This window comes from Stegostoma tigrinum, chromosome 32 (assembly GCF_030684315.1).
Source record: "Stegostoma tigrinum isolate sSteTig4 chromosome 32, sSteTig4.hap1, whole genome shotgun sequence".
In the NCBI taxonomy this organism is placed as follows: domain Eukaryota; kingdom Metazoa; phylum Chordata; class Chondrichthyes; order Orectolobiformes; family Stegostomatidae; genus Stegostoma; species Stegostoma tigrinum.
In genome coordinates, this window is record NC_081385.1 from 21,660,038 (window position 1) to 21,677,674 (window position 17,637).

Genomic DNA, 17,637 nt, shown 5'->3' on the forward strand with positions numbered 1-17,637 from the left:
CCTGTCTAATTATCAGTACGTTAGGATAAATCACTGGAGAGTCTGAACAAGAGGAAGCACTTGCCTTGCAACAAGATGTAGTTTATTGCATGCTACCACAAGCACAAATAATATTAACTAGTTAGACACAATTGCAACAAGTAGGAGCTGGAGATAGCACATCTGTCACCACTTCAGACCGCCTGATTCTCTATACAAAAACTGCGGAAAACCACCACATTGAGTGGAGATAATACAACTTCAATATTAGATCTTTTACAGCCACTACATTTACAATAGAATACATGACACACAGATATCAATGGTAACAAAGTGTGAAGCTGGATGAACACAGCAGGCCAAGCAGCATCTCAGGAGCACAAAAGCTGATGTTTCGGGCCGAGACCCTTCATCAGAAAAGGGGGATGGGGAGAGGGTTCTGAAATAAATAGGGAGAGAGGGGGACGTGGACCAAAGATGGATGGAGGAGAAGATAGGTGGAGAGGAGAGTATAGGTGGGGAGGTGGGGAGGGGATAGGTCAGTTCAGGGAGGATGGACAGGTCAAGGAGGTGGGATGAGGTTACTAGGTGGGAAATGGAGGCGCAGCTTGAGGTGGGAGGAGGGGATAGGTGACAGGAAGAATAGGTTAGGGAGGCAGAGACAGGCTGGACTGGGTTTGGGATGCAGTGGGAGGAGGGGACAAGCTGGGCTGGTTTTGGGATGCAGTGCGGGATGGGGAGATTTTGAAGCTTGTGAAGTCCACATTGATGCCATTGGGCTGCAGGGTTCCCAAGCGGAATATGAGTTGCTGTTCCTGCAACCTTCGGGTGGCATCATTGTGGCACTGCAGGAGGCCCATGATGGACATGTTGTCTAAGGAATGGGAGGGGGAGTTTAAAAGGTTCGCAACTGGGAGGTGCAGTTGCTTCCAAGAGGAGCTCAAACAGTTCATCCCCTTCACCAACACCTTCCACCCCAAACTCAAGTTCACCTGGGCCATCTCCAACACATCCCTCACCTTCCTGGACCTCTCTGTCTCCATCTCAGGCAAACGGCTAGAAACTGATGTCCATTTCAAGCCCACCGACTCTCACAGCTACCTAGAATACACATCCTCCCACCCATCCTCCTGCAAAAATTCCACCCCCTATTCCCAATTCCTTCGCCTCTGCTGCATCTACTCCCAGGATACGGCATTCCACTCCCGCACATCCCAGATGTCTGCTTCTTCAAGGCCTGCAACATCCCCCCCGCAGTGGTCAAGAACACCCTTGACCGCATCTCCCGCATTTCCCGCAACGCATCCCTCACACCCCGCCCCCGCAATAACCGCCCTAAGAGAATCCCGCTTGTCCTCACATACCACCCACCAACCTCTGGATACAACACATCATCCTCCGACACTTCTGCTACCTACAATCTGAACCCACCATCCAAGACATTTTTCCATCCCCACCCTTGTCTGCCTTCTGGAGAGACCACTCTCTCTGTGACTCCCTCGTCTGCTCCACACTCCCCTCCAACCCCACCACACCCGGCACCTTCCCCTGCAACCACAGGAAGTGCTACACTTGCCCCCACACCTCCTCCCTCACCCATATCCCAGGCCCCAAGATGACTTTCCATATTAAGCAGACGTTCACCTGCACATCTGCCAAAGTGGTATACTGTATCCACTGTACTCGTTGTGGCTTCCTCTACATTGGGAACCAAGCTGAGGCTTGGGGACTGCTTTGCAGAACACCTCTGCTCAGTTCGCAATAAACAACTGCATCTCCCAGTCGCGAACTAATTTAACTCCCCCTCCCATTCCTTAGACGACATGTCCATCCTGGGCCTCATGCAGTGCTACAATGATGCCACCCGAAGGTTGCAGGAACAGCAAATCATATTCCACTTGGGAACCCTGCAGCCCAATGGTATCAATGTGGACTTCACAAGCTTCAAAATCTCCCCTTCCCCCACTGCATCCCAAAACCAGCCCAGCTCATCCCCTCCCCCCACTGCATCCCAAAACCAGCCCAGCTAATCCCCACCTCCCTAACCTATTCGTCCTCTCACCTACCCCTCCTCCCACCTCAAGCCGCACCTCCATTTCCCACCTACTAACCTCATCCTGCCTCCTTGACCTGTCTGTCCTCCAGACTGACCTATCCCCTCCCTACCTCCCCACATATACTCTCCTCTCCACCTATCTTCTTTTCTCTCCATCTTCAGCCCACCTCCCCCTCTCTCCCTATTTATTTCAGAACCCTCTCCCCATCTGATGAAGGGTCTAGGCCCGAAACGTCAGCTTTTGTGCTCCTGAGATGCTGCTTGGCCTGCTGTGTTCATCCAGCTTCACACTTTCTTATCTTCGATTCTCCAGCATCTGCAGTTCCCATTATCTCAGATATCAATGGTTATTGTTTGTACCAATACTTCGGAAGAATTTGTTCTGGGAAGAAAATGTATCTCCAAGTTCGAGGTCCATTCACATACAGCCATCTCCAAAGGCCTTTGTAAAGAGCATCATTCATCTAGACCACAGTTCAATGGTATTCTGATTTGCCTTGTTATTATTTCTGCACTATTCATGACTGTAAGATTCAAACCAGATTTCCATAGCAATATTGGCATAAACCATGATTACTACAGAGCTCTGAACAGTCATTATTCTGGACTTGAAACATTAATATAGAAACAAAGAAACACAGAAGAAAGGAGCAGGAGGAGGCCATTCATTGTGTTCCTGGCTGATCGCCCAACTCAGTAGCCTAATCCTGCTTTCTCCCCATAACCTTTGGTCCATCATCCCTAAGTGCTATATCTAGCCACCTCTTGAATTCATTCAATGTTTTGGCATCAACGATTTCCGGTGGTAATGAATTCCATAGGCTCACCACTCTTTGAGTGAAAAAATATCTTCTCATCTCCATCCTCAATAGTCTATCCCGAATCCTCAGGCTGTGACCCCTGGTCCTGGACACATCCAACATCAGGAATATCTGCCAGACCCATTGAGCTACACCAGCACTTCCTGTGCTTCTTTCAAAGGTATTTTGGTTTCATTTAAATGGTTGCTGCATCCAGCTATAAGGGAGTGCAACACAGGTTTATCAGAATGATTCGTATTTTAGCTGAACTGATGTATAAAGTGAGAGATAATGGGAACTGCAGATGCTGGAGATTCCAAGATAATAAAATGTGAGGCTGGATGAACACAGCAGGCCAAGCAGCATCCCAGGAGCACAAAAGCTGACGTTTCGGGCCTAGACCCTTCATCAGAGCCTCTGATGAAGGGTCTAGGCCCGAAACGTCAGCTTTTGTGCTCCTGGGATGCTGCTTGGCCTGCTGTGTTCATCCAGCCTCACATTTTATTATCTTATGATGTATAAAGTGAGGCTGGATCAGTTAGGACAATATGTGCTGGAACAGGAGGTGTCAGTTAGCCCAGTCAGCTGGACAACTGATGGCTGCGACGCAAACTGACACTAACAGCGTGCATTCAACTCCCACACCAGCTGAGGTTACCATGAACGAATGTCCTTCTCAACTTCTTCCCTTGCTTGAGGCATGATAACCCTCAGGTTAAACTCACCAGCTATCATCTCTCTTGGTCTCTGTCTCTCTCTCTCATGACAGAGCAGCCCTAGGTGTGGTAAGACTATGGTGATTTTACCTTTACCTTTGCTAAGTGTAGTTTAGAAGAATGAGGGGTGTCTCATAGGAACGTATAAAATTCTGACAGGACCAAACAGGAGAAATGCAGGAAGGAGGTTCCCAGTGACCAGAGGCCTCAGTTTAAGGATATAGAGTGAACCATGTAGGACTGACATTGAAGACAAACATTTTCACTCAGAGAGTTTTGAGCTGTGGAATTCTCTGCTAGAGAAAGTAGTTGAGTCCAAAACCCTGAACGTTTTCAAAAAGGAGTTAAATATAGTTCGTAGGACTAGAATGAACAAAGGGAATGAGGAGAAAGAAGGAACAGGGTATTGTGTTGAATGATCAGCAATGATCAAACCGAGTGACAGAGCAGGCTTGAAAGGCTGAATGGCCTACTCCTGTTAATATTTTCTACGTGTCTGTGTTTTTTACAGGGTAAATATCCAAGGACAAGTTTAAAAGACTGCTTTGTCATTGTGTTTAGAATGCCTAAATGACTTGGCAATTCATCAGTTACACGGCAAATCAAATGTAACATGCTGTAAAGTATGGATTTGTGCTATCCACAGCTTAGTCATGTTCAAACAAAATCACTTAAGTATTGTCTTTAATTCTTAATCCAGAATTAAAAGCCAAATTTGCTGACTTGGCAGAATTTACAATGGAGTTGTAAAACAGAATGCAATTTTACATGGTGAACTATCCTAGTCAGCCCACATTTATACGTCCTGTTCCAAGTACATAATGTGTTATATTAAAACAATTATCAAAGCTGGTTTACGGTGGAGTACAACAGGGCACTTTCTAAACCACTGAATCATGGAGTCACAGAAATGTACAGCATGGAAACAGACCTTTTGGTCCAACTTGTCCATGCCAACTAGGTGTCCTAAATAAATCTCCTCCCATTTGCCAACATTTGGCCCATACTTGTCTAAACCTTTCTTATTTGTTTACCCATCCAGATACCTTTTAAATGCTGTTATTTTACCAGCCTCTACCACTTCCGCTGGCATACCATACATGCACCATCTTCTGTGAGCAAATGTTGCCCTTTAGGTTCCTTTTAAATCTTCCCTCTTTCATCTTAAACCTATGTCTTGTAGTTATGGACTCCCTCGCCCCATGGAAAAGACCTTGTCTATTCATCCTAACTATATCCCTCATGATTTTATAAACCACTATAAGGTTGCATTCCAGGGAAAATAGCCCAGTCTATTCAGCCTCTCTCTACTGCTCAAACCCTCTAACCTCAACCAAAGTTCTAAATAAATATCATAAAATCGTAGCTTTGATTCTGGATTTACTCATATGCCGCTCTGTAAAATGGCAAGCCAGCTAATAGCTAGTGGAGTGGTAATACATTGAACACCACCGTTAGAGCAATTTCACAAAATGGGTTATGTGCAGGATCTGACAGACTTGTGAAATGAACAGTGAAGCAAAAAAATGCTCAAATGGGAATCGGGGCATTCCCGGCACTGTCAACATTTATTGCCCATCTCTAATTGCACTAAGAATACTGTGGCTTCAGGGGCTGTAATAGATGTGTATAAGACAGGAGAAGTTCACTTTAGGTAACAAATGCAGTAGGTGAGGTCTGTGATAACAAAGTGTAGAGCTGGATGAACACAGCAGGCCAGCAGCATCAGAGGAGCAGGAAGGCTGATGTTTCAGGCCTAGACACTTCTTCAGAAAAAAGGTGAGGTCTGAGAACTTTAGATTATACAAACATGGAAATGTTGATCATAAATTCCTCAATACATACCATACATAAGTAGACAAAAACAAAGGAGCTGACTAGCAGGGAGAAATGTAATCAGATGCATAGCTTATCAAAGGAAAATTTATTCATGCAGGGAAGCAATTACAAAATAATCTATGAAAGAGCTAGCAGACATTAATTCAGCAACTCTAGGGTAAAGTGTATCATATTTTTACATCTATTGATTAATGTGTCTTTATTTTACAGTGTACAAGTTCCTCCATGTACCACTATTTTGCCTAAGTGCACACAAGTTAGGACAATACACCTTAGAGAATTCTTCTGCCTGACTAATTACAATATAATTTTCAGAGCCTTAAATGAGTCTTTTGTACCTTCCGTAAAAAGAAAGAAACCCACTGACCTAAGCAAAAGTGACAGTGAGGAAGATGTAAATGAATTTCTGTTTAGTCTCTGCTTTGGTCATACATTCTCATTCTCTCTCTCTCTCTCTCTCTCTCTCTCTCACACACTCTCTTCCCCCCCCCACCCATCCCCAAGCCCCCCAAGCCCCTCTTCCTTTCACTCAACTCTCCATGAGTGCCTAAAATATGTCCAGTTCAAGGCCTCATAATTAGCATAATTATGAGCTCCAGTTTACAGAGGACAAATCTATTATTTGAATAAGTTTCATCTTGTAAGCTAACAATCAATACGGAAGCCTTATCCATTCAAAGTCCCTGCACATTGTATTTCCAGAGCACTATTGGACCAATAAGTTTGCTCTCCATAGAGATGAATCTACTATGATTAAATGCATGCTGTCTGAAAGAGTTCAAGTACTGCAATGTGAAATACAGGTGAGGAGGGTTGGCCTTTCTGGAAATAAAAGTTACCCTTTGCAGCAATGACAGCTCACATCTAACTTGTGACAGGAGAAATAAATTGAAAACTGCTGAGGGAAGAGGACATGTCAATGCAAATAATACTGTCATGACGGTATAACAATACCTTTACAGCAGACGGCATGTCTGTGTGAGTTATGACAAGATGGCAAAGGCTGTGGTATGGGCATCACCATTAAAAAAAAATACAAGTAAAAACAATATCATACCTGCTGAGAATCTTCAGATTCCTGCTTTCAAGTTTAATTTATCTTACATCGTGTGTTACTTCAACCAGACGTACCAAAATCAGACTCTGAATACTAATTCAACTGCACAATAACAGTTACAGGTGCTAAATATTAAGTTAAATGCACTGCAGCTGCATGAACTGTTAGGGAAGTTGGTATTGTAAAAGCTTGTGGTCTAACAGGCATTTTTGATTTTTTCATCAATGCTAGAGCCTGTCTTTGGCTGAGCTGGAGCCCTGAGTTAATCACAATGCATATGCTAGATTGGGTGTGGTATTTTGCAGCACACATCTGCCCTGAAATCAGCAATATCTGGTTCTTGTACAGCTGGATGAAATGCCACCTTGGATAAGTAACTGCCACAAGCTGATGCCCTTTTTGAATTAGCCATACTATATGTTCAAACAGTGTTTAGTGTTTTTCTTAAAATAGCTATTGAAGCTTTAGGGATAGTAGGAACTGCCGATGCTGGAGAATCTGAGATAACTCAGAGTGTTGAGCTGGATGAAAACAGCAGGCCAAGCAGCATCAGAGGAGCAGGAAAGCTGACGTTTTGGATCTGGACCCTTCTTCAGAAATGAAACTTTAGCTTGGCTATATGCATGGAATTCAATGCTTTTTTTAATGGTTTCACTCATCAGGGCCACTGGGAAAGGAAGCAGATAATGTTCATCGCTTGGACCCAAATTGCCTACATGAGCTACAATATGATGTGGCCAGCAATGTTGCTAGAAGATTTCAATTTTCTTTCGTTATTTGCATTTTCATTTTCAAGTTTACACCATTTCTGAGTGCATCAAATAGAGTTTCCTTTTAAAAGATAATTTTTCCCAATCTCAGGAATGAGCAAATGTTCCTTGAACCCAATGGTGTTGATTTTTAACACTCTCTCCCTTCTTTGCAATGGGAAGGCTTAAAATCTCAGAATTGAATAGTCTGACCCCAAATTCACCCCATTCCTTTCTGTGGTAATATTTATGGCAACCATTCAGGGCTTGGGCAAGGTCCATGCTGAACATAGGCAAGTAACCAGTCTTTGTCATTCTGCTGATACAATCAGCTGACTGTCCCCCTCTTCCTTCTCCAACTAACAAGTGACTACTGGATACCATTCAAGGCATCTCCAGCTGTGGTCCCCATTTCTAAACTTCTACTCTTGCCTGTTGGCCACCATTCTACTGCTGTCAATACTGGTTGGGTCTCGATGTTTTTCTCATTATTGGACTCTAGTGCATCTTTCATATGCAAATACATTGTATGATGTATTTCCCATTATGCTGTATAATTAGAGTATGTCAGTCTATTTTTGGCAAGTGGCAAAGTTGATGCCATAAAGTTTGTACTTGTAACATCACTTCCAGTAGAAAAATTGCAGGAATCATGTGGGTGGATCAATAGGATATGTGAGTATCATTTTGAGAATTTAACCATATGTCCATTTTTGACCCAAATCCCTTCATACTTTTGGTTCATAAAAATCTATATGTTCAGTGTAAAACTCACATTTAAAATTAACTGATCCAGTATCAATTGCCATTTGACAAAAAGAAATTTCAAATCTTTCATGTGGAAGGACTTCCTAATTTCATTCCAGAAAGGTTATTGTCCAAATCATGAGAATGCATTCAAACTATGTTAACATAAGCAGGATAAGATTTCTGCTGACCTTTGAGAGCCTCCATTTCACACGTGAACAGATAGAACAAAGAAAGCTGCATGATTTCAAAGCTAATAACCTGACCTCATTTCCAGACAATGATGCTGTAAGATCATATTCACATCCAATTATTCTAGTAGATCTAAAGGCTGGATGTGGTAAGAAGGGCTATACGGATTAGCTAACTGATTGCCTAATTAAACTGTAGAGGAAATATCCTTTTTAAGAAGTTAGACATATTTTGTCCCTTTAACACTTGGAGAAAAGAAAGCAAAGCCTCGCCACTTAAACATTTTTAATGTACGCGATGTGGCAAGAGTATTTACAATGTAGCAGAAGAAGTAAATGTTTAAGTGGTAGATGAGGAGCTATTCGAGCAGCTTTTTTCTGAGATGGTGTTGAGTTTGCTGAGTGTTGTTGGAATTGCATTTATCCAGGGGAGTATTCCATCGCATACCTGATTTGTGCCTTGCAGGTGCTGGACAGGCTTTTGAGAGCCAGGTGGTGAGTTATTCACCATGGAATTCCCAAGCTCCAGTCTACTGTTATAGTCACAGCATTAATTTGGCTGGTCCAGTATATTTTGTTTAATAATCACACTATGCGGTCTTTGTGGGGTTCAGCAATGGTTATAGAATTGAAAGCCACACAGTTTGTTCAATTCTCCTATGTTATTACTGGTTATTACCCAATGCTGGTGTGGCTCAAATTTTGATCGCCATTTTTCTGCAAATAATGTTGACCAAGTCTTGCAACAGGCTGACATATACTGCTTCAGTGTCTAAGAAATTGCAAATAATGCTGAACATTGTGCAAGCATCTAACCAGTGGAGAGTTCTCTCTTGTTTCCATTGACTCAATGCTGCATGATCACCTTGATGCTACACTTGGTCAAATGTTGCCTTAACATCGAGGAAGATCATATTTGGGAAAGTTTTTGTTCAATGCAGTTAACATACTTTCTAATGTTAAGCTGTGTTTTAGTTCAAAATGTAAATAATTGTTTGATAAAGATTTGTGTGAATGTAATATTTCAGATTGGATTCTTTGTGACATACTATATTTGCATTCTTTTTGGTCCAGATGGAAATGGCATCGTGCTTATTCAAAACAGAGAAAAAAAGTAAACTCAAGTGATTTCTTCATTCATTTTGTCTAAGTCAGTACTGTATCACTTACACAAAAGTTGCTTGATGCAGTAACAATGTAGGGCCATATCTATAATTGTACATTATTCATTGCTGTGATGCATCAAAAATTTTGATTTCAAAACCTTTTTACTACTGTTTCAATCTCTCTGTGGCTTCACTGAACCTATTCCTCCAACTTTTCTTCAGCCCTTTGCCTCACCTCTTATCTTTTTCTCCTGTCTCTAACCTTTTATTGTGTTCCATTAGAGGTAATGTGTATTCCTAACGTAATCTAGCATTCCCTTAAGCTCCTCATGTTGTCAAATCTCTCCACACCTCCACAATGCCCATCAAAACCCATCTCTGTATGTTTATTTTTCATAACACTTCTAATTTCTGCTGAAGGTGTTTTCAACTCAATCTCTCCTCAGCCATCCATTATCCAAGCTTTTCTAGAGCATCTTTCAGATATTTTCACATGTTCAAACTGAAGTTTAATAGTGCTGACGATGGGCTAATTGTGAAAGGGCATGCTGTTGCATTGATTTAACATTAAAATAAAGTCCAAAGTTTGTAGACTTGGTAACCAATGTTTCAAATGTAAACAATGCAATACTAAGTGTAAATATTAAAAAATACCAACAAATTAAATCTTCAGAAATTGAAAAACATCAATGAATCAGAAACCAGTGTGCCTGGTGGGTTTTGACCTATTCTTGTAAATCCACACTGATAGAATACATACCAAAAAGTAATAAAAAGCAAAGGTCTTTGCAATTCCTTCTCATAATAGTTTATTTAGAAATGATACAGAGCAAATATTATGCTCCACTGAAAGCAAATGTGTCCTTTTTTAAAACTATTTGACATTCTGGTTTTAAGACCAATCAGAGTTGTTTAGCTTCAAATAACTGTATGCTAATTAAGTCTTTCAAAAACAAAGAAAACAGCAACTGACTGATCCCGATGTGGCTGACATGCCTTCAAGTCCCCTGGTCTCATAGGATGGCGCAGGGACAGCATGCAGGGTCAGGGCAGCTCATAGAGTGCTGTAAACCATCTCTCAATGGCTCACACCCAAGTGCCACAGCCTCACGCGCCAGGTCAAGGTCTTGGTCTCGCTCCAGTTGTTTCACGACTGCAGAGGCCCTGGGGCCACACAAAAAGGCAGACCATCACATACTCAATGATAAACAGCCACTCGCAGAACAATCAATTGATATTAATCCTTTCTTCAAAATTATTTTTTCTATAAGCCTTATCCTCCACCCATTCATTAACCTCGGCTGCTGCTTAAGACGCGTTATATGTATATGTATATAGGTTGGTCTGGAAACTGTTAATTTAACATCCCACATCTGTTTCCAATATGGGTCGAGTTACATCTTTTGGAAACAAGGCTGCTTTTTACTAAGTCAATTGCACTGGAAAAGTTTTTAACTGAACTAAAAAGAAAACTTTAAGACAATTATGCACACAATAGTACCGTTAATTTATTCACATATGGCACATGGTCAAGGCTACAATAAAAAGGCTTTTGTTAATCTTTTCAAAAATCACTAAAAGTTCCAGCAAATTATAGAAAAATAAATCCATGTAGGAAACATACTTCCTAATGTAACACAAGCATTCTTTGAATAAAAGAAATTTCATGCAGGTCCCTTAGACTCACCCACACGAGGACAAAGTACTTATTCGACTCCAAAAAGATTTGTACAGAAACAATTCAAGTAGTTTTATACGAAGTTTTACACTTCATTACGAATCATTTAGCTTGGAGGAGCTAAAACAAAACACTACTTACCGAGAAGCAGCACAAAACTGAGAGAGGTCAAAATCATGGTAACTTTAAAAATTCGACATTTAATCCACAACTTGATGGGAGACTTTCGTGCTTCGTCCTCCGCCTCCTGAATTTGTGGGACTGGAATGCTGGGACAGACCTGAACACATTAAAACATCAGAAGGAATGCCTCCAAGGGATATTTACCTCCCTCCAAAACACTACAGTGACTGCCCTTGACAGCCCAGTCAACTGCCCAGATGCAAAGTGGAGCGTGCTGGTGTCGCCTTTCCTAGGGAGTTGATGGGACAGATCCGTTACGTTGAGGGCTGATTGATTCGTTTCAGGGGAGTGAATGGAGAGGGCAGTATCGCCAGAGCTGAAATTACACACATTTTCCTATCTGCAAGTTGCAGAGAGTGAGTCTAACCACAAGTCTGCAAAAAAGTATAGGGTGTATTTCTTTCCTCTCCGTCTAAACTAACATTACAAGTGTGTGATTGCTGGCTATGAATGGCTGTCTTTGCAGAGTGGTCTAAACAAACGTTTCATCTTAACATTCGTAGCGGGGCGATTTATAAACGAAAAAAAAACTACCAAAGTTAAACTTTCAGTTTAAAATAAATCTCATCGGTTTCCATAAGCAAAGTTTTAAATATAAAACCTTTGCTTCTTTGCTTCATGAGTTTAATTCATTCTGTTCAGTGCCTGCAAATAATTATCTGCTCAATGTTTTTCTTCAGATATGCCATTAGAAAGTCAGCCCTGTCGATATTTCCTCCATTTAACTATTTTTCAACGCGATTATTGCCAACTAAAATAGAAGTGGTAAAAACAACTTGCACAAGCCTGAACACCTGAAATCTTACCTTTGTGGTGAAGAACGGTGTTAAAATGTGAATGTCTGATTTGTTCCCACTGCGCCTCCTCCACCAAAAAAATCTCAGTAATGTCTTTAAATCGAAATCTGTCGCATTTGAGAGGAAAGAGGGTTGGCCTCCAGAAGAGAAATGCTTCCTACACAAGTAAGGAGTGGGGCTACTCGGAGAACACTGAAAATGCTGGCAGAGTCAAGAATGAGCTGATTGGCCTCCTTCTGCGTTAACAATTATGTGGAGAGTGAAACAAAGGTAATGTTTCAAGACTGTTGTGACTCTGCTTCAGAACACTGAAGAAGACAGAATTCTGAAGAAGTGTCATTCTGCACTTGAAACATTGATAATATTTTTCTTTCCACAAATGCTGCCAGGACTGCTGAGTTTCTCCAGCATTCTCTGTGTTTATTTCAGATCTCCAGCATAGCCGGTATTGTGCCTCCTTCTCTCTCTGTTATTTGATTCAACTACACATCTATACCCAATGTCAGCCTCGGTGTCTGTGAAGCTATCAGAGCACAGCTCTTCCCTCCCATATAATAAATGGATAAAGAGGTGGGGTTTTTCTCTGCTTTTAACTCAACCCGTCAGGTTTTGATATAGGCAGAAAGTTTGAAAGTGAGGTGCTGGGGATGGATTTCATACCCCACCACCAGCAATGCTCACAATTCATGAAAGTAAACCATTAAACAAAATTCAACAATTGAACTTTACAGCAGAGAAGCTCAGCTTAGATTTTAAAAAGACAATTGATCAAATTCCTTATTATCACATTTGGCTGTGATTTATATTTTCATAAACTGGTTCAGTAATGTGCATGCAAAGATACTGCACAGATTTACATTTAGTTGTTTTTGAAAATTCAAGTTAATTCTTTCTTGCTTTACACATGCACAGTTTTATCTTTATCGTTATCAAATGGTATTTTTGTGCCAGTGATTGTGTTGGATTATCCAGCATAATATTATTGGGAATTTTTGGCAATAATTTTGATGTAAAACTTGTTTTGATGCTCGGACCATGCCATATTTTTCAATATGGTTTTCATTCTACATTTCTTACTAATGTTGGATAGAGAAAATCTTTGATAATAAAATGTGCGGCTGGATGAACACAGCAGGCCAAGCAGCATCTCAGGAGCACAAAAGCTGACGTTTCGGGACTAGACCCTTCATGCTGCTTGGCCTGCTGTGTTCATCCAGCCTCACATTTTATTATCTTGGAATTCTCCAGCATCTGCAGTTCCCATTATCTCTAGAGAAAATCTTTCATGCCCATTAATAGAGTGGTTTCAAATGAGCATGAAGTTGTAACAATAATATGATATTTTTGCGATGTGACATTCTGGAACCAAGTTTTAATGCTGACGTTGAATTAAATTTGCCTCTGTAATGAAAAATGGGTGGGGCTCCTATAACTTCAATTGTTATGTGAGAAGACTGTCAGGCAGTGAGAATGATATCTTCGCAGAGACTCCAGAACCAGATCTTAAGGGAAGTGTAATACTAGCTAGATATTGCATAATAACCTGAATATATAGGGTGGTCAAGAAGGCATATGGCATGCTTTCCTTCATTGGACAGGGTATTGAGTACAAGAGTTGGCAAGTCATGTTGCAGATGTGTAGGACTTTGGTTCAGCCACATTTGGAGTACTGTGTACAGTTCTGGTTGCCACATCACCAAAAGGATGTGGATGCTTTGGAGAGGGTGCAGAGGAGGTTCACCAGGATGTTGCCTGGTATGGAGGGTGCTAGCTATGAAGAGAGATTGTGTAGATTAGGATTATTTTCATTAGAAAGATGGAGATTGAGGGGGGGACATGATTGATAGCAAGAAGCTTTTTCCCAGAGTGGGGGACTCAATTACTAGGGGTCATGAGTTCAAAGCGAGAGGAAGAAAGTTTAAGGGAGATCTACGTGGAAAGTTCTTTACACAGAGGATGGTGGGTGCCTGGAGCGCGTTGCTAGCAGAGGTGTTAGACGCAGACACATTAGCATCTTTGAAGATATATTTGGACAGGTACATGGATGGGCAGGGAGCAAATGGACACAGACCCTTAGAAAATAGATGACAGCTTCGACAGTGGATCTCGATCAGCGCAGGCTTGGAGGGCCGAAGGGCCTGTTCCTGTGCTGTAATTTTCTTTGTTCTTTGTTATAAGAGGGCCTACACATTTGTTAGATATAGTTCAGTGTTTGATTTACAAAAAATGATGGCATTTCAAATAAATGTTCTGACAAATCTACCTTTGGCTTTTAAAATGTCATAAATTGTCAATCCTTCTGTTTACAAACTCAGCTCACGTACCAGAGGATGCTCTTTATGACATTAAACAGGGCATCACGTTCAGTTCTGGGCATGAGCTTACTGTTCTGGTGAACGTATTAACCTAAATATAAAGAAACACAAGTGAGAAACTAAGAAATCTTGACCTGTCAGGCTAATATCTGCAATGGAAAAACTATTGGAATTTTTAACTAAGGTCAGAGTGACTGAGCTCTTGGAGAGATTTGTGCTGATTTCAAACAGTGAACAAGGATTTGTAAGTAATAGCCCTTGCCTAACAAGCCTCCTTAATGTTTTAGGAAGTAACTAGAATAGTTGAGAGATCAATGGATGTGCTTTACATTGACTTCCAGAAGGCATTTCCTAAGGTTCAATGTAGGAAATTATTAGCCAAAATCAAAACCCCTGAAGCTAAAGGTTGTGAGAAAAGAATATACTGGCCTTGATATCCATGTAGTTCCTACTTACATAAAATTACCCACTCCATTACTAGAATTAAACTTACATAAGTAATTTATTCTGATCCACAGTCAAAATTAGCTGTAGCTCAAAAGTTCTGGCCTAAAAATCTGTTGAGCTGGAATCTCATTTGTCAAGTGCTTATGGAGTTAACTGTTTTCTTGGCTAATGGGACAATATTTTATATCAGAGTAACAAAGGATCTTTTTGATATTTACACATAACTCTTTGGGATGCAGTTTTACCTCTCATTCCAAATATTATGGGCTCAAGAATCAATAAGACTCAAGATCAAAAATATTTTTCCCCACAAAAGAGAGGCTCTCCCAGCAGAAGCAGTTAATGACATTTTGATTAATTATTGTTTCAGAAAATTTGGCATTTTGATTATTACGTATAGAATCAGAAATGGAGAGAGTATGTAAAGATACAGATGATCAGGTCAAATTATGAAGAAAACAAAACTGCCTCTAAGTTGTTGTGATTAAGGTGCAGTTTATGGGCATAGATCATGAGAAGAGAATTGGACATGAAAGAAAAAGAAACATTTCATGTCTGCGAGATGGTATTTTTTAGATTTGATCCTTTTATGCATGTCATTACAAAGGTGAGCAAAAGAGAAAAATTTAGCTATATTGGCTAATAGAAGATTAGATAACAACTCCATTACAAAAAGAAAATACAATTTTACAGATGACAACTGAAAACTCATTATGGTGATTTCCTATGGAATTTTGCATTGTATTCAGATGAGGTCACCATACTTAGGATAAGTTACAAGATGTGTAATCTTAGCAAAAATAATAAGTATGATTAAACTTTATACTTATGCTGAATTTTCCATTAGCATTAGAAATAAAGACTTACATTTATGTAGCAACTTCCACAATCATAAAACATAAGGCTTTCTGCACTGATGCTTACTTTATTTGGTTAAGTGTGACTTGAATTGACTTTTTTGGCTTTTGGTTATAGTCATTGAATCGTAGAGTCATACAGCATGAATACAAACTCTTCAGTCCAACTTGTCCACGCCAAACATATTCTCAAGCTAATGTAGTCCCACCTGCCTGTAACAGCCCCCCATCCCTCCAAACCTTTCCTTTTGAGGTACCTGTCCAAAAGTCTTTTATATGTTACAACTGTACCTGCATCCATCATTTCCTCTGGCAGTTCATTCCACACGAATCACTTGCTGTGTAAAAAAGTTGCTCCTCATGTCCTTTTTAAAACTCTCACCTTACAAATATGCCTCCTAGTTTTGAACTCCCCCAGCCTAGGGAAAAGATCCTTGCTATTCACCTTATCTGTGTCCCCCACGATTTTATAAACCTCTATGAGGTCACTGTTCAAACACCTGCACACCAGTGAAAAGGTCCAACCCTAATTTGTGAAGAAGGGTCCTGGCCCGAAACATCAGCTCTCCCTATTCCTCTGATGCTGCCTGGCCTGCTGTGTTCCTCCAGTTCTACACTTTGTTATCTCTGACCCTACCTAGCCTACTTTTATGTGTCAAACCTTCAATCCTTGTTGCAAGACAGGATGAATTTCCTCAGTGTATCCTACTTAACTCACCTCATTAACTACACACCATGTTCCAATGGCATCCTTCTTGTCCATTTCTAGACCCACCTTACCATGCATCATACCCGGAACAACTGACCATTCACCGATATCTCAGAATTTGCCAGCATCCTGGTGCTGGAACAATATTTGACAGCCTATTGTGAACTCGGCCAAGCAGTATCAGCCCAGAGGTGCCCTGCATGGTTACTGACCGCTGCTCTGGAAATGGCAGACAAAGGAAAATTAGCAAATCTCTTTGCCAAACAGTGATTGACCATGTCCAAGCTGCTAGACTGGCATCAGGGATATTCTTGACATACTGCAGTGGGAAACACTGACCAAAGGCTATCTCAATTGAATTTACTGAGTCTGCTGACAACCATGACAAGTTTCCTACCTTTGTGTCAATGCTAAATGGCAAGGCGGGATTGAGTAACATGAGCCAGTAACTCTGGCTGGGTGATGGGGCAAGACAAAATGGCAAGACAATAATGCTGTGAGCACCCAGGTATGATCAGAGTGAGAGAGCGTATGACTGTGAACATGGTTGAAGAAAAATAGGGACAAGTTGCCAAGAAGGGCAGTAAGAAAGCAATGACGAGGATGCCAGTGAAGAGTGGCAAGAAGAGGAGAAAATCTAGGAAAGTTATACGATCTCCATCTACAAAGTGATGAAGCAGGTTCAATCTGACACCAACATTTCTTCCAAGGCCATGACATTGTGGACTCACTCTTCAACAGTATTTTCACAGGGGAGGCTCCCTGACTGGCCCATTACAACTGACACAGCCCCGTCAGCTCCTGGAAGATTTAGATTGCCGTGTGCCTTCTGCTGCCGTGTCAAAGGGCACAGAGGCATTGACCAAGTACACCAGCTCCAAATGAAAAACCAGAGATGCAACCTAGTTCAGACCGTGATCTGGGTGCATGTCCCTGAGTGCACAATGTCCTTGCTACAGATTTTGTTGCTGGTGCAGTGAAAGGTGCAGCATTAAAGCGCAAAGAAGTAGTACAAGTGACCGGAGATATTTCATGAATGTTTTAGAGGCTGCAACATGTCAGATGCTGATGGCCATGGATGTAGTGTCTCCATAGATGTTATCCATGGAGGTGTCCTAAGATATTACTGCTCAATCTCCAACATGCAGGTCCTTTGGAGCAAGCAATGAGCTAAAATCAGCAGATACTTGTTCTAACATCCATGTCAAGTATACTCTACACCTTAGAGTAAGAAAGGAAAACAAATATTAATGAGGCAAGTTGTGGTATTAATAAGGCATTAAGCTATCGTCCCCCTTAACTGGCAACTTGCTGCTACCGAGTTAGAAACTCACCCCACTAATGGGCAAATGCATAAAAGGTGCATTGGGTCACCTCTAGATAGACTTTGCCGAACTTATCACGCAGCTCT

At 41.2% G+C, this 17,637-nt stretch overlaps 1 protein-coding gene across 1 annotated transcript in view; it reads right to left on the bottom strand.

Moving 5' to 3' along the window:
- Positions 1–12,058, bottom strand: part of LOC125467070 (CXADR-like membrane protein) — a 114,713-nt gene extending 102,655 nt beyond the window's left edge. The window contains exons 1-2 of the mRNA XM_048562454.2: positions 11,908–12,058; positions 11,060–11,198 (exon numbers count right to left, since the gene is read on the bottom strand). Of these exons, the coding sequence (XP_048418411.1) occupies positions 11,060–11,096 (37 nt within the window). The 5' untranslated portion in view covers positions 11,097–11,198; positions 11,908–12,058. The remainder of the gene's footprint in view (positions 1–11,059; positions 11,199–11,907) is intronic.
- Positions 12,059–17,637: the final 5,579 nt, after the last annotated feature.